This window comes from Nyctibius grandis, chromosome 8 (assembly GCF_013368605.1).
Source record: "Nyctibius grandis isolate bNycGra1 chromosome 8, bNycGra1.pri, whole genome shotgun sequence".
NCBI lineage: Eukaryota > Metazoa > Chordata > Aves > Nyctibiiformes > Nyctibiidae > Nyctibius > Nyctibius grandis.
This window is the reverse complement of record NC_090665.1, coordinates 7,083,465-7,106,262: the sequence shown is the minus strand read 5'-3', so window position 1 is coordinate 7,106,262 and position 22,798 is coordinate 7,083,465. Positions and strand designations below refer to the sequence as shown.

At 37.3% G+C, this 22,798-nt stretch overlaps 1 protein-coding gene across 1 annotated transcript in view; it reads right to left on the bottom strand.

Moving 5' to 3' along the window:
* The window catches only part of NAALADL2 (N-acetylated alpha-linked acidic dipeptidase like 2), a 247,643-nt gene that overhangs the window by 13,815 nt on the left and 211,030 nt on the right, over positions 1-22,798 (bottom strand). Inside the window, exons 12-13 of the mRNA XM_068406490.1 lie at positions 11,876-11,969; positions 3,488-3,686 (exon numbers count right to left, since the gene is read on the bottom strand). Coding sequence (XP_068262591.1) covers positions 3,488-3,686; positions 11,876-11,969 — 293 coding nt within the window. The remainder of the gene's footprint in view (positions 1-3,487; positions 3,687-11,875; positions 11,970-22,798) is intronic.

Here is a 22,798-nt window from a genome sequence, read left to right as displayed (position 1 = left end):
TCAACCTACTATTTTTCATTCTGCCTAAATTTCTGGATAAGACTAAAATACTCTGATGAAAGCTGTACTTGTATATTTCCAGCTGAGCTGGAAATAGAATATCATGGGGAAGGTATGCTATTGTCAAATTTTCAGTTCAATGTCATGAAGTTCAGGTAAGAAGGATAATCATCTAGAACTAGAGTGTTTACTTACACTGTATTGAACAATCTGCCAATGTCAATCATCATTACTTAAATTTAGTCAGGATATCTTAATATAATGACCAAAAATTAATGTAATTTGGATTCTGTTAGTAACTTTGAATAATTTTATTGCTCATTATAGATGAATAATGCATCAATTATGCCTAAATATTGCCCTATGGCATTGACTGGAATGAGGCATCTATTTTTTTAAGTACATATATATAGTAAGAGACTACAGCTATGGCAATGAGTGTACAAACATACAAAAAAAGATGTATTAGTTCCCCTGTAGTGAACAAGCACAAGCAGGTTGCAACCCACCTCCTGCAACAAAGCAAAAAATCCACCTTTCTTTTTAATTCAAGTTCTAGAAAAGAAAACATAGTATAGATCCAGCGAGCTGTGAATTAGGACAAGCACAAGCCTAAAAATGATGCCTAAACTTCAGCAAATTTGTCAAGTACTTTGATTGAGGTTGAGGATATGAGTCCAAATGGGTATACAGGAAGCAATCATTTTTTCATGAAGAATACGTGCTTTACTGTGCACACAAATTCTTCCTTCAGAAGGCTGTAAATTACAGTATTTATGGAATCTTAATGATCTAAACACAGTTGGAGCCTGAAGGTCAAGGCTGCAAACTGCATCCTAAATTTCTGTTTACAGATGAAGCATAGTATTTATTGCCGCACTGCTTGTGCTGCTATAGTTAAAGGGCTGCCAGCATTTCCATTATAAACCACTATTTCAGGAGTTTATAACTGGCCCATCAGTCTTCTGACTGGGATGAAACATGGCATACAAGGTCCTGGCTGGGAGACTGATTTTTTTTGTTTTCTTTACCAAATTACAAAAAGAAAAGCTTAAAGTTACACAAGTGAAAAAAAGGACATCAGGTTTTTCAAGTACTTCTAGTGTTCCTGTGATAAAATTATAGCTTCACAACACAAAATAGATTCATATAACTGCATCAATTAATAAAAGGGCTCGCAATCCCTAAAAAGTGAAACATAACCCAAATAAACACATATTGTGAGATGCTTTCTTTGAAAAGAAACTGTGCTGCAGATTTTTAATGGCAGGAAAGGAAATTAGAAATCTATCACTGTCCTCAATTCTGTTTGCATCAAAGGTAAATCTACACTACAACTACACACCTTGGCACAGTACAAAAAACACTTTCTTTTTAGATAAGTATCTAAATGATGACACACACAGTTACTTTACTGTTATATACTCCAGACGATGCTAGGTAAAATAGTTCAGAGTAAAGTCAAATCCAAAGTTTTCCCACAAACTCTGAAGTAACCTTATCATCTACTGTTAAATCTTGTATCAAATTTAATGAAATCAGGAGGGGGAAAAAATACCAAATTTTCACTTCCACACTATCTACTTTGCCAGTGTGAGTACCCTGCTCTGCGCCAAAGTACTGCTGAGAGCAGGAAGGTGAAAGATTTAATTCACATTATACCTGCATATCTAGCAATTACATCTTGATGAATAACGAATTAATACTGCAAGCACTGCAAGAATTTAAATATTAGAAGACCTCAAAAAACCCTCTTATTGGAATCCTAAGTTTTGGTATAATTTATTTTTACAAATAAAGAACTGGGCCAGATTCAACAATGTGCCATTGCGATGCAACACAGACACATTACATTACATTAAGTACTTTTATGGCTCCTTTGCAACACCATACCAGTTCAGACAAGACAGACAGCAGTGCTAAACCTGGAATATTAGACTTTATTTAATCACGTTTTGGTTTATTTCTTTATATTATAAATCCAGTCGCAGCAGGAATGAAGTAAACTAGTCCCTCTCCAAATATCTCTATTATTTTCTTTATTATAGCTGTAGGGATTTTATTCACTGACACTGTTGAGTTCACAACTACCTTTCTTTTCTTTTTCCTTTTCTTTTTGTTAAAGGATGACTGCATTTGTTTTATGCCATTCCTAATGCTTGGAAGAATCTCTTCTTCCTGATGCTGTAGCTTTCTGCTTTTCTTCCAAAGCCTGCTCTACCATCTGTCTATTTTGTGCCCACTTGAAACAACCACTGGCACAAGACCTTTGACATTTTTTCCCATCAACTGCAACAAAGTACTGTTTTATTACTTTAGTTCTGGTTGCAAGCACATTTATATTCCTAAATAACATCGATGCCTCATTCATTTCTGTGTCCTGGCCCCTCTCTGTCTCCTGTGTATGTATGTCAGTTCACTTCTGAGCTCTCTTTTTTGAGTATGCCAACCAGTTTGCCCTAAAGTAAAACCTGGGTATGGCTTTAGGGACCATTTTACATGAGGAAGCCTCCTAATGGGGAGTATGGATGAGCCATTGGGTATCTTCAGCTGCAGAGTCCTTCAAAATAATCCCAGTAGGCCTGGTGAAGTCAAACAGCCCACATATGCCCTCACTCTATGGCCCAGGGCATTCAAAACATATCCTTGGGGTCAAGCTAGGAAACACTACATTGATGGGCTGCAATGCAGTGCTTCAGACTGTTTGTACTGAAGCACATGCTTTATTCCTTCTCCTGAGCAGCCAGAGGGCCAGGCATTACTCAGGGTGGGCTTGGCCAATTCTTGCTTTTCAAACTTTTTTTAAGCTACAGATTGCCATAAGTTTGGTTTTTTTTTTAGAGGAATCTATGGTGAGAGACACAGACCTGTAGACTTCTTTCTTAGCAAGTGAAAGATGGAATGATTATTACATCTTATAATCAACATGGGTAGCGCAGCTGAATACATACTGGAGAATAATTCTAACCAGAGATAAGACGTTATGAATGGTGACTGACTAAGGCCCTCTCATTCCCTCCACTGTACTGCCTCTGGTTGAAATGCACTCAAGAACACTGCTATATAATTAAATATCTTAAATAATGCTACACAATATCTTGTATAATTCTGAATCTTCAATGAACTGTAAAAAGTTTTAAATAAAATATAGGTGGAGCTTGTCAAGTAGTATTAGACTTCAAAATATTTTCTTCTTCTGAAAGCTTACTGCACCATCTAACAGAAGTATCTGTCATGCTGCCTGAGCTGCCATTACACCATACATGTTAGCGGTGATGTCATGACAGAAATGCTACAGTGCTACATTCTAATGATCTCTTGTATTGTAATGAATTAATGTTTTCTGCAGAAAGGATGAGATCAGAAAAAATAACCTCAATCTAGGATACTCACTGAGATTTTTTTTAAAAGAGCATACCAGTTTTGAAAACCAGGCAATGCGAGATTACCATTTAGGCTCAAATGAAGAACGTGTTCAACACCACACCTGTAAAGTCCTGGAGGAGCTCGATGAACCAGGAAGCTTTTCTCCAAGCTTTGTAGCACATCATTGAGCATCCTGACTCTGATAGGAGCTCGCTCCTTGGGGTCATTAGCTGGGCGCATCTCATCTGACTGGAACAATTCTGCGGTGTCCCTCAGACGTGATGCCACTGCAAGCAACTGAGGAATGTCTACTTCGTCACCTAGAAACAGCAAGAGCAAGACAGTTGCCAGTGATTCAGAGAACATCGCTTATTACTTCTGCTTACAAGTCAAAATTAATAGTCCAATTAAAACCTGAGCCTCTTTTCCCTTGTGAGAATTATGTAATGGATCAAGAAAAGCCATAGATCATTGTGCATAAGCTCTGATCTATTTTTCAAAGAAGATCAATTTGGGCTGTGATGTTTTAAGATCTAACAAGCTATGAGGAATGATTTTGGGGTACAGCTTGAAATCCACCATTGGAAAAACAGGCATGCAGGAAACAATGGTTATGAATCAGTAACATTTCCTTCTGAGACAGAATTTATTCAATGCCATTTAATGCTACCGCTCTCAAGTTTGAAAGCTTGTGCTTGGATTCCATAATGACTGCTGTATAGAAAATCGTAATATGCAGAGTTTAATTGAATTTTGTTCAACATTTTAGAATCCTAGAGGTTAACAACAGTTGTAGAGGGGATGTGAAATTGTTCCTCTTAATCCCTTAAATCATATGCCAGTGAGACAACTAACACTTTAATTAATATCCAAATGTATATTCTAATCCATTCAATATTTTCAAAACTTTTTAAACTTGGAGTGTTAACTGTTACTTTGTAATCCTACACGGACATCAAAAGAATAAAAGCCCACAGCAGTTTAGAGCACACCACGATTTCGATATTTCCCTGTTTGTAGTCCAGAAAGAAGGTGATATGTGAATTGGAGCATTGTGAATGTGCAGTCTATTCCCACCTGCAGTGCAGGTGAAGAGCATGCCCTCCTTTCCCAGTGCATGCATAGACTGTGTTAATTTTTACAAGCACATGGAGAGACAAGGCAGAGTCTGAACCTGACAGAAAGTCAAAATTAACATCAGTCAGCAAAAACATTTCCAGGATGCAGAAATGATCTTTAAAGCCAAGATTCACTTTGCCTATTAAGGACAAGAAAATCAACTATCCTTAGATCTTTCAAATGACGATTTAATCAAATGAAAACATTCAGCTTTAGAAGCTGTCTCACCTTTAGTTGACTGTACAAACCTTGGTGAATTCAGTATCTTAGTGACTGAGATGATTAATCCAACAAAGTGGTTCAAGACACAAGTTAAATGAATACTAAAGTTCCTTGTCTAATAGACATATGGAGAGATCAGATATAGTAAATAGAGAACATCAACTCATTTCTCAGACTATTTGTGGATGGAGTCTGAAAGGTGAGCATAGAACAGGAATGGAAAAGCCAACAGGTACAACTAAGAAATTCAAGGAAAAGCCTGATATGGCATATTCTCCCTCTCACATGGAAAAAGAGATTTGCTATTGGATACATTTCAGTAAAGGGAAAGCAGTTCATAGATCCCCATGCACTCCTGCCATTCAGCTGACTAATGCATTCCAACTTAGCAAAACATGAAATAATCCAAAAAACATGGAGAGACAGATGCTGATGTGAGAGAAACTGTCAGATTTCCTGAGCTATCAAGATGAATTTCAACAATGAACAGAAGCTCCCTGTGAGAACAGGAGTGAGAGAAGATGGTTTACGTCTGTCCTGGTTTGGGACAAGGATGTTTTGCCAATGGCTCTTGACCAATCCACCTTTCCCTAATTAGAATGGGTAACAGGCACTGTCGTACCTTGATGTACAGGATTGGTATCTTTCTGAATGGGTCTGGAGTAAAAGTCTGATTAAGTTAGGCTGATGCCTCAGAAAAATATTCTCCAGGCACATAAACTTGGTACATTCGGGATATTTTGCGAAGTACCAGGCAGTACCCTCAATTTTCAAATCTCAGGCAAATATTCTGTGCAGCTGAAGAACTTGCGATTTCCATGCACATAATCCAGGCACTGTGCATACCTTACCCTGGGACTTGTGTCACTATGGAAAGGTTTAAATTCACTCTGTTAGAAATAATCCTTTGGTTCCAGCAAAGCACTTCATATTCCAAGTAACATACAACATTTATAATTTTTATTCTGAATATTATATAAACAATTGTAAATGTCAGCTATACCTTTTCAACAGGGAAGGCGAGATAAAGGTGAAATACATCATTCTATATTTGGTAATGAAGCCAACCAGACCACCCTTTTAAACATAAAAATCCTGTAATCAGGATTCCTTCTCCACAGCATGCATTTTGCCCCTAAAACAGTTACACTTTACAGTCACGAGTAAAAAGCACTGTTCACATCGCATTCTAAACCAGCATTCATTATAAAACAAACACTCAGGCCCTTTTTTAATACTTCAGTACAAAACCTGGAAGTGTCTCTGGTGAGTGGTACCACAGAGAACTAAGGGACAAAGCTTTAAGGGCATCAATATTTTCTACCACAACACACTGAACTTCACTGCCAAGGGAAAATGTGATTTATGCATTTCTCAAGTTGATAAGCTGGGAGTGGAAGGGCAAATGATTCTTAAAGAAAAGGATGCATTAACTAATAATGTCTTAAACATCTTGTGATGCTTCTACAGAGAAAATAAACAAAAAAAACCTGCAAGTGTTACTTCATTAAAGAGAAAACTGCCACATTATTATATTTTGTATTCTTTGTCCTTTTGTCTCCAGTATGAATCAGGATGAATCATCTAAGCTAGTTGTTTAGTTGTTAAATAAATAAAACTGCAAATACAAGAAAGTGACTCAAGAGTATGTCTACTCTTGATCGGAGAATTATACTGTTGAATTTAATTACACTTGCTAAATGTAACTGGTTTTTATTCAGAAACAGGTTACACCAAATAGATATTTATTTTTAAAGACATTGCATAGAATAGCCTTTCCCTGTGCAACTGATGGCTCTTATGAGAAGTACTGCTAGAGATTTAACATTTTTAAATTGTGTTTGTGCCCTCTGGTATGAATGTACTTGCCTAAGAGCACCTACAGGAGAATGAACACACACAAATCAGAGTTTAAGGTGTGACACTTGCTCTCCATGCATGTGAACACGTATTTGCATGTAAGGGAGAGGGGAAATTGCTCCAGGTTTTGATTAACTTGCACATTCACCATCAGCTATGGTGTGTTGTTGTATTCACTAGGAAGATTTTTCATGCTGTGCAAAATTGGACGATCAGACTTAGCAGTGAAAAATCTGAATGGGTAGGCTTTATAGAAAGTACCCTAAAGGGGGCAGAAACACAAATCCACGGACATCTGCAGTACAAAGAATATGTTGCCATCAGCTTCAATTTTGCTACCATGACTGCTACTGCCCAAGCAAACTAATCTGGTGTTGCTACACCAAGTCTCTTTTCAAAGAGGCTATCAGTAAAAAGGCATGTTGTGACATATTATTATGCATGTGAATACAGAGGAAATTATCAACGACTTTGTACAGAGCTGCTGAAACATATACTGCCTAGTGATACAGAATAGATGCTCATCCTTTCCCTTCAGAACCAAATGCTTTGTCCATGGAAAACACATTTTTCCTTTTTTTCTTTTTTTTTTTTTTAAAAAGGCTGATGAAAGGTCTGCCAGTACTAATATATAACATCCTTGAAAGGATACTGAAGACAAGATGCCAGTGTCTCATGGCAAAGAAGGTATTTCTATCATATATACAGATAACTCTTGCATTTTTCACCTCTGTAGCAGTCAAGAATAATGTGTGGGAACAGTAAAGAAGGAAACTTTCTGAACATTACAGACAGATGGAGAAAGTAACTCTGAAAAGCACCCTAAATGATCAGGAAAATACAGTCAAGCAGGTAAAATGATGCCAAGTTGAAGACTAGCAGATAGCTGTAGGCAATGAGTATACAGCCATCAAGTAAATGAGAGAGATATGTTTCCGTATTGATTTTTCTAAGGGTGGAGAGTTTAGAGTGATGTTTTGAAACATATGGGTTGAGCCAGGGCTGTGGAAAGTCATGCAGACTTTCTTGGAAATGGCTTATCATAAAAGAGATTATTTTTAAACTTCTGCTAGCACTGCCTACTATTATCACCCCAAGTACTTCAGCTGCTGCAACATCTGTAAAACATCCATTCTGGGGAGAAGAAAGGGCCTAACTGATAGGAAGCAACACACAACTGACACTGTGTCAGCTGAAAAGCTTTAAATCACAGACCTTGCCCTCCCTGTACAGGGAAAACCAGAAAATCTCACCCCCGCTTAATTTGTCTCCATAGGCCTCTCTCAGCCAGTACCCAGTAGAGATGGCTTACAGCTTATCTGATTTGCTTACCAGCTTCAGCAGCCTGTGATGAAAGCCACAACCAGGGAATCTTAGCATGTGTGCCTAGTGCTACTCAGCCACGATCTAAGGCTGGGGCAACAGATACCAATTTTTGAAAGGTCTGCATGAGTCTAGGCGGGCCCAGTGACTTGCAATAATGAAACAATATCAGCTTCTACACCCAACAGCACCTGAGCAAGAGACATGGTGCTGTTAAAATAAAGGCAACAAACCTGGCTGCCTTTATTTCTGTAAACTGTGTAACTGAACTAGTTAATGCTGAGTCAGTCAGGTGCTGAGGTACAGAAAGGCTTTTGATCCTAATGAGGCGCTTTAACACCTCCATCATCAGTCCCTGAAGCCTGCTGTAATATATACTAAAATTCAAAGAGGCTCAAATATAGTAAAGGTGGGCTACAAGGAACAAGTCCAGACTGCACAGTGCTAAAAGCATTCACTGGATGATATGAATATGTTTTGAATAAAAATGCTTATATACATACAAAATACTTATATACAAAAGCTTATACATTTGTACTTGCATATACAGACTAAATACTTCTGTAGAAGCGCTTAAAAGAACCATTTGTATCACTCACACACCGGATTTGACATCTTGCCTGCACCCTACCTCAAAAGATAAATTGGGATTTCATAGCATGCAAAGCTTAGTGAGATGTTCTTTTATTTGATTCAAGTTGCAGTGGGTCTTGATTTTAAATGTATGAAAGGGACAAACACCGCACAACTGCAATATGTAGTTAATGACAATATTTTAAACTGTCACCTATTTATGCATTTCTCTAAAATATCACATCTGTGATCAGATAGACAACAGCCTGCATAGCCCTGGAGACCTGGATTTCAGTCTTGGAACCCATCTCACATCATTTATGACCATGAGGTTTCCTGTTAAACATCAGACCATCAGCAGATGCACAAAAAGAAATGTCTCTCCAGTCACAACCCTTCCTTTCAGGTAAACCCAAAAGCAGTAGCTCGTTTCCAAGAGTTCTGGTCTGTGCAAGCGGAGAGCACACGTCACTTAACAGCCACTTCCCCGTCCTTCTGAGGAACAGGCTTGAGCCAGATGTAAACATGTTGTGGATGACATTTCCCTATAACCTGCCATCCAGCCTATCCTGAATGTAAGAAATGGTTTATAAAATGCTGAGTAACATCCTATTGATTTAACAGAGCTAACAGTACACATACACACCACATTACGGAGTTAAATCCTTTGGAAACTAACTAACTGCAGTATTAACAAATATTAAGACACACACATCCTTTTGTGAGGACACCCAGGAGACTGAAAAACTGTGACCTAAGTATTTACAAATGTGATTTCACTTCAAGAATGTGAGAAGATCCAACACGCAATAAAATGGTTAAGTGATTGGCTGAACCAGGTCCCAGAGGCACAAAATTAAGCCTAACGAACAACCCTTCTAGCATGTTGTACAGATTTCCCTTCACCTTTTCTCCATTTACAGTTTTCATCAAGTTGGAGAAGGAAAGAGTTTACTAAGACAATGCAACTTTTAACTGGAAATCTCAGACAACATAAAACCTTTTGAAGAATGAAGAAAACCATGAGCCATGTTAAAAAGTACAACTTCTCCTTTAAGTAACCAGAAAAAAGACCATTGTCTTATTGATTTCCAAAATGAAAATAAACTGTTCTCTGACACAAGTTAGGAGATAGACAAGACATGACAGTCATGAGAAAAGTCATTAAACAAAACTCTAAAGTGAACAGCTGGAAGAAAATTTATCCTGCTGGCCCTACAGCCTAGAAAATAATTTTTCCTCCCCTGAAGTGGTTGAGATAAATGATCTAACTGAAGTTAGAGGAAAAAAGTCAGTTTAAATCAACATTTCCTGTAACTCAAAATAAAGAAATAAGGAAGAACAATAGCAGACATCTCATGTTCAGTTGAAGGAGTACCAGCTGAGCCACACTTTTTATTTGATGATCATTTCCTGCTGTGCTTAGGCTGAACTAAACCAATGTTTATATGGCACAACAGGGCTAAAATTACTTGTCTTTTTGGATGTTCAGTGATTCCAGACCAATGCCAGCCTACTGACTCCTAGGTCTTGACAATGACGGATGGCAAAGATTAAAGAAAAGGTGTCATACTTCTATGAATGTGTATTACAGAAAAGTGATACTTTATACTGTAGGGAGTGAATGAAATGCAGCGGCAATACCTCAGGATTGTAAAAAATCTTTAAGTTTGAGATAAGATCTCACATTCTACTAAACTATATGTAAAGTTTTGGTGTGATTTTATAGAACTTATATCTTTATTTAACAGATCAACTTGAGAGTTGCATAAATGTATAAATAGAAAAAATATTTTGGAAAGGCCTTAGCACACTACAGGTAATCTGTATCAGAGATATAATTGGAGATGAGGAAATAACAACATGGTTTTACATATGTCGCATTTCTCCACTGCGAGGTCCTAACAAGAGCATGCTTTGGACTAGTCTTTCAAATTTCATGGGAGTTCTTGACAGGGATGTACCTTTTACCATTCCTTTAAGTTCACTGAATTCTGACCAGAATATCACCTTCTGAGATATCTCAGTTTGTACACATTCAAGGAATTATGTTAGAGTTTGGCAGCTAAATTATCAAAAGATTTAATCTCCAAGGACTAAGCTTCTTATGAGCTCTCCACATCCAGCCTACTTTCAACTAGTCACTTGGAAAAGGAAGGACAGCTGGATCTCATTTGAATACACTAAGATACAAGGAAACTGTAAGGGAAAAGGGACAGAGTGGGAGGAGGAAGACAGATGATACTGAAGGAGAAAGCTTATACAGATGAGTGACACTGGATAGTGTTAGAACCTAGAACTTCCTCTCCCTCCTTAGTCCTCAGGACTGGAGCTAAGACAGATATTCTTTTCATAACTGATAAGAAGATGATTTATTGTTCTTTTGTAGTCTAGATAGTAGAAGAGAACATCTCAGCAACATACAATGGGTTTAATTCCTTATAACAGATCAACATTTTTCTACCACCTGTAGAGAAGAAAAAAAAAAAACAACAGCCCCCAGAAGCAAAGGGAATGAACAACTGCACCCTTTAACTGTGTTATCTTAAACAGCTCAAGCCAAGGGCTATTGGCTTAATTGGGTTCTGTTGTCAACATGTGACAAAAAGACTGCAGAATGTTGGTCTTTTATCAAGCCCTAAAAGGCCACAATACAATAGAAAGAGCCAGAAATGAGAAGGCAACACAGGAATATCAGTAACAGCTCCACAATCTGGATGGAGAGGTCTCATATCAAGGCATTCATCCTGTATGTAGCAAACAGTGCCAAATCCAGAGTCTATGAGAATTATATCTGCATCATTTCCAAATTACCAGTCACTTCTGTTTACATGCTGATGAGAAAATTTCTTGTCCATCTTCCTAACTCCAACCCATTGTCCCAAACATGCCAAGATCAGTTTCAAGTACAGAGTTGCCAGGGTCTCAGTGCTTAATCAACTCAAAAAATACGTATTGGTAAATTATTGTGCTTTGTCATGCCTGAAAAGGGAGAAAAGTTAGCATGCTCTGCCAACAATGTGAGTTAGTGGAATAACCAATCAAGGAAGATGATTATTAAAATTAAGGAGCCAAATGGCAACGGGATTAGAAGCCCTCCCTTGCTTGTACTGAACAAAGCCTTGAGGGGAATTAAAATCAAGTTCAGTCACAGAGGTTGTTATCTTTGATTGTAATTATGAGATTTTAATACTAATTATTGCTTAACTGATATAGTAACATCAGAAGAAACAAACATTTTATGGTTTTATTCAGCAACCAAAACTGTGTTTTATTTAGCAACATATAATGACACTGTTTAACTAGTAAAATCACTGGCTATCATTCAAGCGGAAATTGAAAATCCATATCAGGGAGCAGATGATCCTTTTTTTCCTCTGTATTAATGGAGAATATCTCTAACAAAAGTTACCTTTAAGACTGTTCTGAACTTCTAATGCGATGTCGAGGGCATTAAACGGCAAAACTGGTTCATTGGCAATTTGCAAAGTCACTTGTCCTGTTAGCTGAAAAATACAAAAAACCCACAAAACAGTCAAATAATTTCTAGCAGATTTAATAGCCAGCACTTCATTTGGAATAGCACATACTTTCATTATATTGGATTTTCAGGGAAAAATGAATAAACCCCCACAAACACATCTTTGTGGAAAGGAATATGACCTATTGTATCCCTAATAGAACATTAAAAATGTTAACTGATGACCACATACAAGAATTCTGTGCAGTATTGGGGACCTGGGATACTGCAGGAGTCTCTGAAGGGCCTTAGTTTTGCATTGTTTTCAAATAAAACGTCTCAACATCATAAAAATAGGAATGAGGTTTATCATTTTACTTAGTTCTCTGGTTTTCGTTATCAGATTTTGAGTTTACAAAAGTTAAAAAAAAAATCACAGCTGTTAATGAGCTCCAGATCAAGCCCGTGGCTAAATGCAAGCTGACTTGAAAACCTCCTGCCTTTTGAAGAGATATGTGATGCACACAGATGTCCAACTTCCAAACTGGACAGAACACTACATTCTCTGAGCAACTTACAGCAAGAAATTCCCAAATGAGTGAAAGAGAACTCTCAGTCCACTCCAGACTATACATTAGCACCTGCCATGAAATTCAAGGGCATGAATGCTTCTTTTTAACAGTTCCAGAGATGAGGCCCAGGGACTTACTAGCCTGAGTGCTTTTCTTCACTTATAGAAGATAGGCTTTCCAGCTCAAGGGTTAGACATGCTACAGGGGCTGTGTATAGAAATACGTCTTCCTGTTGAACTATACCTAGCCTGTGATTAAACAGAGGATTTCAGTCTCTGGGCTGCCAGGTCCATCACTGTTCATGGGAGATATAAAAACATACTGACAAAAACATGCAAGAAACTTTCATTCATCTTCCTCATATCTTGATATTGCAAAAAGGGAAAAAACAGCTGTAGGGCAGGTGCTCTGAAATGCAATGATGGCTGCAGGTGATGGTGATCGTGTTGATAAAAATGTGGACTGACTAGAACCATATTGTACAATACTTCCCAAGGTGTTGGGGGGGTTAGAATAACAACTATCCTTCAAAAGCAATATGGTAGTTGTTGTGCTGAAAACAGCATTTTAATTCTACAATACAAAGTAGTAGGAAAAGACAACAACCCTAAATAATATTAAAACCAATAGTACAGCAATTGAAAAGGAAAACCATCTCCCAGGAAAGTGGATGAAAACAGGGTAATATCAGAAATACAAGTTTCCTGGAGAAAGATTACTAGAACCCCAACAACATTTCTAAGAAAGCATTAAAGAAATACTGGGTTTTGACCTGGCCACAGACTGATTTGGGTACAGAGACTGAGGGAACACGCTGTTTATCAGGCTGCAACCTACATCTGAGCAGAGATGCACAGTGAAGCTATTGAGATTTACCTCTAGAGAATACAGTGCTGCAGAAGGCATGAAGAAAAAAACCATACATACAGTGAGAAAAAAACCCGAAGGAATAATGATATGTCAGATTGTTATCAGGAAAACCAATGAACTAAGAGTCAACTTCAAGGAAGATCAGAAACACTGTGTTTGGACATCTGTGTTAAAATATTACACAGTAACCTCTCATGAAACTTTTTTCCAAACTTCCCAACTACATGGGCCATTAATGCCTCAAGGCCATTACGTTTTCTATCAGTGATTATATACAAAAGTCTCTGGGTTGAAAAGCATTAGAAAACATCAGTCTTCAGAATATCAGAGAGGTATTGTGGAAATAAAAAAATTAAAATCATTAGGGCAATCAGAAATCTGTACAAAACTGTATCCAAACCAGGTTCACATAATCCATTCATAAGCAACTGTAAAAATCTGGTTCCAAGTGTCCAAAAGCCATGCAAAGTCCTTGCTTGTCCTGCACAGTACTCTTTCAAGATACAGCTGCCCAAAACACTAACAACCTGTGAGTTGCTATGGAAAAGCAACTGTGGCAATGAAATAACATTCTATTAAAGAGGAGGCATTCTATACGGAGCCCGAACTCATTGAATCCTAAATAGAACTACATCACATGAAACATTTGAATTCTTCTCTGACACCCCATTTCTGCAAAAACCTTCACTAAATGATAACACAAGCTACATACTCATAGATGTGTTTTAGGGAGGGACATGGAACAGTTATACAGTGCTACTGGTACTTTCCAATCTGTTACCGTAATGTTCAAGAACACAAAACTATGGAAAAAATGCTTGTTTTCTAAGGCATGAAAGTGGCATTAAAGAGGAGAATACCCTAGTAAGCATCTTTCCTTTTCATCATTACCTCCTACAGAATCTGGCTTAATTTTTATAAGTTCTTGCTTTATTTCTATTTCTTCCAAGTAATTTTATTTTGCTTTTGACTATGTAAGACAAAAGTTGTTTTCTCTTTCCTGTTCAAATAAATTTATACCATCAAAATCTTGTGACTGACTGAAGCACTTTGGAAACTTTGTAGTATCTCTGTATGTAATACTCCAGACATTTCTGTGCTAGTAAACAGGTAACAGTGGTGTTTATTAAATCACATACTTCGTAGGCTAATCTGGAAGAAATCAATCACATCAAGGAAAGCTCAGAGCATTGATTTGAACAAAGTAATAACGCTGCAGAAGCGTATATCAAATCCACATAATGCAGCAAGACAGAAAAGGCTACTGATTTCTTATTTATAGTCTTATTTTTGGATATACCATTTCCCCTGAGTACAGCACTGAATATACATGGAAAATAAAGACAAGCTTCTACCCCCTTTTCCCTGTTGAAAAATGGTTCAGACTGACTATTGAATTATTAAATGAAAGAATAACTTAGCAAAGAGTAAAGACAACAATTTTCTCATGAAGCGAAATACTAAAGCAGCATAATTGATTCAATTCCCACACTGAACTGGTTATAACACTAACATCAATTTCTCAAATAACATTTATACATAATAATACACACACAATACACACAATAATTGATGTAACATTTGAATAACTTTCAAGTCTAAAGAAAAAATTTATAGTTCAAATGCTAATTGATCCTGAAATGCTTTTCTTATACAATTTAAAATGAAAAAATAATGAATAACGTTCCCACTGAACTTGGCTTTGGGAAAGGTATTCCTCAGTAAACAAAACCTTATTTAATGAACTTTCAATTACTTTAGAGATAAATATTAATATAAAACATAACAATAATTGTAGAATTATACTGTATATTGCAAAATAAATCTGAATATTCAAAATAGGTTTATACCAAGGTAATATTTTTTCAAGGTCTCTTAATTTACAGCATAAACATCTTTGTAGGAAGGTAATAACTACTGTCCCTGCCTTTATCTCTCTGACACAGTGTAGATCCCAAAAGCTAAAAAAAAACCACCTTCCAAAAATGCTGGTGTTAAAGATGATCCAGCATCACACGATACTTCCTAAATGAAGCCGTGTGTTCTCTCTTCCAACGTGTTATAACCTACTCATTTACAAACTATGTCTACTTGAAATTCTACCTAACTTATGAACCTAATTTCACTATAAAAGTCAGCCCTCAGGCATATCAGGTGGACCTGCACCACTCTCCAAAAGACTGTGACAAATAATAACTGGATTAAATATGCACAATACGCTCATCTATGTAAATTATAAATATCCTTTATCTTTTTAGCTGTTTTACAATGTAAATAAGGAAACTAACTCAAATGGAGTTGGGGATCGGTTTGTCACAGAAATTTTTTTTTCGTTAGTATGTCACACTTGGTTTTTCAGTGAGTTAAACTCAGTTTTCAAGGCAACTTGCTTCCTCAAATATCCAAGCTGCCTACTAGCAACTCAAAGTCCGTCTACTGGCATGCAAAATAAAAAAAATAATTGAATACTTAAAATCCAGGACACAAAAATGTGAAAGGCTCCACTCAGCCTTTTTTACACAGATTCAGTTCTGTTTTGGGGCATGCTGTTATTGATCATGTCTTGCAGGGACACATCTTAAAGTTCGTTATCTGGTTTTACAGACAATGCAGGCACGGCAACCCAGCTTACATTCTGTGAGATAATGAGAAACTTGTAAGATGACTAAAATGAAAACATATTTAGTGGATATGAAGATATGAAAATATTATGCATGATAGAGATCAATCTGCTAGAATAAACATCAGCACATACTGTGCAGGCAGTTTCTTTAACACAGAAGTTCACATGCCAGTCTTAGTTTGGGGTTTTTTTTTTTGGTCTAGTGAAATTTGGAAGTGTGCTATATCTAGCCTGCACGCTATGTAAACCTCAGTGGGTGTAAGCGTTGAGCCTTTAGGACATTTTTAGTTACGTTAAGAGTGCTAAAATCTAAACAGACATCTCAGATCTCTTCATATGCCAAGTAACAAACAACATAACTTAAAAAGTCAGGTAAACTGCCATGTTTATCCTTTTGCGAACACTGCTCTTCAGGAGTGCTGTCCTCAAATTTTACCTGCTGGAATGAATTAGACACAGCTACTTGAAACCTGAATCGTGCAGTGGCAATTCCTTTATACTTCAAGCCATATACCTCTGCAACATACTTTTTCTTCTTTCCTGCATTCTATAATTTTCAGGTTTTTATTATATAATTTTATTCTATGAATATTAACAACACTTTACCCTACTGATATCTGTGCACTTTCAGAGAAAACTAGCATACACATGGCAGCTCTACCAAAACATGACAACCCATATTAGAAAGCAGATAATGTAACAAGGTAGCGCAGTAGACTTGTGTAGATTCCCAACTACAGACTCATGAGATCTCTGTATGTAAGACTCCCTACTACAGACACAACCCGTCCTTGTAATTGATCAGTGTGTGACACTGAGCAACTCGTTTGAACCCTGAGCCTCAACTTCCTTTGACATTAGGCATTATTTTTTTGAGACATGTTTGCCCTCACACCTTGCTCCTCCCCCTTCACACATTATCCATGGGGCTCATGGATGACAAAAGAGCATGGAAAGATACTGTGCTGTTTAGGGTGATCAATAAGTGTGTTAAAAATAACACTTTTTTTTCTCTTTTTTTCTTGTAAAGGTGAATGAAAAGGTTTAACTTTTGTGGCTGGCTGTTACACTGTCTAATCTCAGGTGTTCATCTCTTTGCATTGAGGGGTCTCTCCACATGTACTGACTAGCAGAGTGACCTGCTGAGATCTTTTGACATTAACCCAAACATAAGCAATGGTTTCAGTGTCCACACCCGTGTAAATAAGGAATAAATCTCTGCATATATTAAGATCCCCTCTCAGAACCACAACATTAGCAATCTCAACTGTTAAAATAATCAGCCTTCCCCAACCTCTCCACCCTGCAAAATTAAAGAACTATTTTTGATAATACAGGCAAATTTCCTGAATTTGCTTTCTGCTGGTTTCACTCCCTGATTTCCTTCATGTTACCAGATTTTTTTAATTAAGCATGAGAAACTGAGTCTATTTAAATGAAATCTGTGATTCCCTGGCAATAACAATTTCAGCACCTAGTGTTACGGGATGAATGGCAGTAATCGTGAGACTCATGATAAATTAATGAGCATTTTTAATACTGGGATCTCAATTTACTGTAGAAAATTTTCCTGCATTATCAGTCTACACGGCTGTTTTTCTTACATTCATCATTCCCTAAAAAAGTTAACTGACTCGTACAAGAAAAGTCAGAGGCAGGAGCATGAGAAAACAACCAGTTCTTTGACCTTCTATTTTTCTGAAGAACTACATTCCTTTGATGAGACAAAGAAACAGAAATCTGGTCACAAACATATTTGCTTTGCACTAAAGCTGTCAACTTTTGAAAAGTCAGAACTTCTCAAAAATTCAGTACTACCATATGTGTTTTTGTTCTTCCTGAAATCTACCTTGGCACCAGGGCAGGTATTTACACTGCAACTCAAATGATATTTTGGGGTATCTGACATTCAGTTCAACATCCTGTACTTTAGGTCAGTAGAGGGCTCTCTGAGAAAAGAGTACGATGAGTCTATGGCTACAGTAGGTGAACTAGAGCATAGTAACTCATAACAGATGCTGTTTCTGACCAAGGAAAGTATGAAACGTATCTTAGGTCTTACAGATATTAAAAATGTTATCTCAACACCCCCCTCCATCATTTCGTATTGTTTTATTTACTCACAGTATAGGAAATACTGGTTAGGAAGTAAAAGTGATAATGAACAAAACACGGATTCTCCCTCTTTGCAGGTATCCTGTGCAGAGCAAACAACAGCTAACTATTATGGTGGCACACAGCGTTAGGCATCCCATAATTTACATATTAAGATATGCCAGAATTATGGTAGCTTGGGCCATTTACTCTGGAGTACAGAAGATCCTGGGTTATAACTCCATAAGATTATACAGAGTTTCTTTCCATTCACTTCTACCTTCTCTCCAGATCACCAATGAACGGCACACGAGTGAGGACATCAAGGGGTCATCACATGGCTCCTCACACACTAGCAGAGAGGAATCCTCCTCTCTTCATCCAGCACAGAGCAGACAGAGGTGCCTTGTGTCCTGCAAGACACCACTGTGCTCTGGAGCTCGCTGTCATGGGATGCGCCAGATACCAAGAGCACAAACAGGTTTCAGACAGGACTAGACAGACTCATGCAGGGCAGTGCACTGCTCACTACTAAAAATGGTGCTCCGGGTTCAAACTTCAACTGTGGTCACAGGAGAAATACACTTTCGTGTATTTCATGTTCATCACTAGCTACGGTCAGAGCCTGGGAACCGGGCTGAAGTCTGGCCCATTGTGGCAGTTCTCACACTCTTGTTACTGCAGCGGCAGAGAACAGGGATTATTAACTTGGCTTCCAAGACAACAGTTTTATTGGGCTAGGCTTGGCACTGTCTAAGTGAACTTGTACTCAGCCGGGTTTGTTTGGAACTGAGGCAGAGCAATTTTATGTCTGTGCAGAATACACAGGGTTAATGCTTGCACAGGAAGCCCCGAAGTTATCTGCAAAACACAGTCCCTTCTGTGGGCAGTTTAGCAGTGTAGAAGTGTAGCTAGAAAGGGAGTTTCTCAAGTGCTTTATTCTTATTTTTTCTGCACATAAACAGAAATTGCACGTCTTTGAAGTATGTAGGTAAGCAGCAATAATCTTGAGTAGAGTTTCTAATTGTGTATTTCATATGCATGTATGTCAAATTCTAGTGGTATGTAGGTGAAAAGAAAGTGTCAAATTAACTTCTAGAAGGGCCACTAGACTCAAGCCTCTTGTTAAAAAAAGTTAGTCACTTAGACTTTTCCCTAGTATGTGGAGTTATGAGCATGCAAAAGGATATAACAGAATGCTCTTCTGCACTTCACGAGCTCTGAGTCAAGAGGTCATGCCACAATACAAATCTTTACATCATTACAAACCCTCCCACTAGATTTCTTAAACAGAATTTTCAAAGTTTGATCTAGCGTTAATTTTTTTTAATCTCCAACTTTAAAGCCAGGTTGCTCTGGTTACCAGCTGCAGACTTTGAGAGTGACAAATACAGAAAATTTTGCTTTAAAGCTGAACGATTTACATATAACATTCCCATAGACCAAGATGCCACCTATGCACAGAAAGTGACTTTTTAAAAGCTTTCATTCTCTGATCCTCTTCAGGTATAGCAGGAGGAGGGGGAAACTAGTGCTAGATCCTTTTTAAAGAAGCAATGTTAACTGCCTGAAGCTGGTTACAGGCAGTCCTGAGGAAATTTCACTATTGTGGTGATAGAAAGGGAAGTATATAATAAAATATGAAGCAAAATTTATTTCCACGTATCAGAGGCAGAGATTTCTAATGACACCGATCATGTACAGAAATTACATCTTGGATAGATCTTTACTACCTTAAAACTACATAGCTTATTTATTTCTTTATTTGCACATTTAATACAGATATTCAAAGGATGAAACATGCAGCTAGCTAACAGTGCACACACTTTAGGACAAGAAATGTTAAGTATTTTTTCTGGTTTAAGGCATGAACGAAAGTTTAAAGTAAAGAAAGTAAATGTCATCTCAGAATAACAGACAAAGATATATCCATGTAGGTTCCTGTGTACTGGTATGAAAACACACGATGCTGTGATTAACAGCTTGTACATCACGCTCTTCTATGCTACTACAGGCCTTCATTGTGTTTGCAACCAGTTAATGAATATCAGTACCTTTCCCTGACTTATGTGTTTAAGACTCCAATCAAGATGTTAGCACAACCAGCTCTCCTTACTCACGATACAGGATAATAAAAGCACAAGATTATAAGACTCAGCAAGATAATTGATAATTTCGTTAACAGTTGCCAGACAGTTGGCTGAGTCCTACCTGTCTATGAGCCTTACAAGTCAGAGAGTAATGACTAGCAGATAAAATAAGCAGCAGTGCAAGTCTGCATTTAATCACCCAGGTTCACAAGCACTCTACAGAAAGATAGATCAGCCTAGCAAACAGTATGTTGTCCTACAGTCCTAATTAATCAAAGTACCTTCTCATATGCTTCAAGATACATGCATGAACCAAGAATCTTCCTGAATTAGGACCAATCCCAGGACCAGACATTCAAGGACATCCAAGTACGTGCTAAGTTTCTATTTGATCTGTAAAGCCAGTTCTTATGCTGAATCTTCAGGACTCAATCTGAAACTTGTGGCATTGTTAAAAACTAGATAATAGTCATCAGAGGAGTGCAATAATAAAAGAATCTGCAATAGGAAGCTTCAACCACAGCTTTCAGTTCAGACCTTGATATCATCTCTTTAATCACTCCGCATTTACAGAAATGGATTTGATTTAATTGAACTCCCAAAAAAAAGTCTCTAATCACACTTCATCAGAATGCAATTATTATTCAAAGGAAACCATATGTACTATTAGGCACTCTTAATTAAAATAATGCATATAATCTGCTTCAGTACCTAACAGTCATTCTCCTTGATGTTCATTATTCTTTTTCTTCTATTGTTGCAACAATACTTTTTTTTTTCTATTTTTCCTCATCTATCGCTATTTTATTTATACACTTTTTCAATATTAACAATCATGATATCAGGACACTGAGATGCGTTAATATGCCACCATCATTAAATTTCATTGCATAGCATGACCTTCAAAATGGGTCAGACCTGACTATGGAGATTCGTGAGAAGAGGATAAGGAAATGCTATAACAGGAGCCTTAAACTATACTCTGTTTTGCCTGAATTTTATTTGCATATTATTATTTAGACAACTTCTAAGTGGCCATACTGAAAGAAGAATGTAGCTAGGCAGCAGTCAGTCCTTAGAGAAAGAAAGACAGGATTTGGGGAGAACCAGGGACAACGGATGGAAGAGATTGAATCTAGGAGTTGAAGAACCTGAAGAAAACCATCAGTGAAGGGTTGAGGCAATGGTTCCTTGAGGAACTTGGAAAACTTGGACAGTCAATTCAGTACAGACTCAATGGAATAAGCATTACGAAAAGATTCATGAGAACAGTACATATTAAAGTGTCCCTATCCTCTCAAACTCACAAAAGCTAAGATATTTAATGGTTATATAGAGAAAATATTGTTCTTTTCTCTCTTGCCACCTCTTGATGCAAAGATACCTCCAATTTTTCCATTTAGGTCACCCTAATCAGTGAGGACTGGAGCACTAATAGTTCATTAAACATGACAGACTAGCCCTGAGGGAAAGACACTAGAGAACCACAGTGCTGACGATCCAAGGGAAGTGAAAATCCATAGTTCTGTAGTATATAGCTCATAAAAAAATACCCATAAACATTAACAGACATGTTCCACTTCAAGGGAGAACTGGATGGATGTTACACTGAAGCTACCCCCGGACACCAGGATATACTGCAATAGCCACAAAGAGGCTCAATTTCCTTGTTAGGCAATTACTTCAGCTACGGTTAGATTCTGCTCTTGGATATACTTGCTTGGTAGTCCCCAAGCCAGAAAGGTATTTAAGCTTCTTACTGGTATTATAATTCAAAGAAGCAATTTCACTTCAAGAATTCAAGAATTTTTCACACTACTTTACAAACTGGAATTCTCAATCTTGAATGTATACTGTGCAAGATACATAGAATAAGAAGTAATCAGCTGACTTACATTAATAATTTGAAATTTGAATCTCAAAAGGAGATCTCTTACCTCCTGTAATTAAATAGTGTAACTTAATAAATAAAGGTGGGGGAAGATTGGTTGTTTTGTTTTAAAAAGAAAACATTAATTAAAGATGAATATGTTTGGGACTGCGCAAGCTCCCCTCAGGCTTGGGGAAAATGCCAAGTCTGACAAACTCTTTGAGCCTTAGGGAATCCCAGGTCAGTTTGATGAACCTACTGAAGTATTTTATAATTAGCTGGCGTGCTCCCGAGCCTACCAATTTACCTGAAAAAGAAACTCTCTCACCTTTCAAACTTGTCCCTGAACTACAATGAATAAAGACCTAACAAATAAATGTTTCTTATCACAGAATATTTATATAAATAAAGAAAACTTAGAAGGATGTCATGTGAGCCCTTGTAGAAAAGCCCTCAAAATTCATAAGGAACCTTAGCAATAAAACTCAAAGTATCTGAAAGTAGAACTGAGATTTATTACCATGTCTGAGGCTGTAATAATACACCTGTTACTCAAATAGCCAGATTATGATGGCCATTTCATTCCACTGCATCCTATCTTTATGTGGGCTCTGTATTAAAAAGATAAAGGCAGCATGATATAATGGCAACAACAAAGATTAAATAGAGAAGCACATTTTAAAAACATAGAATCTTACAACAGTGCAGGAAAAGTTACTACTTGCTCAAACGACAGCAGTTACTGTTTAGAAAAAA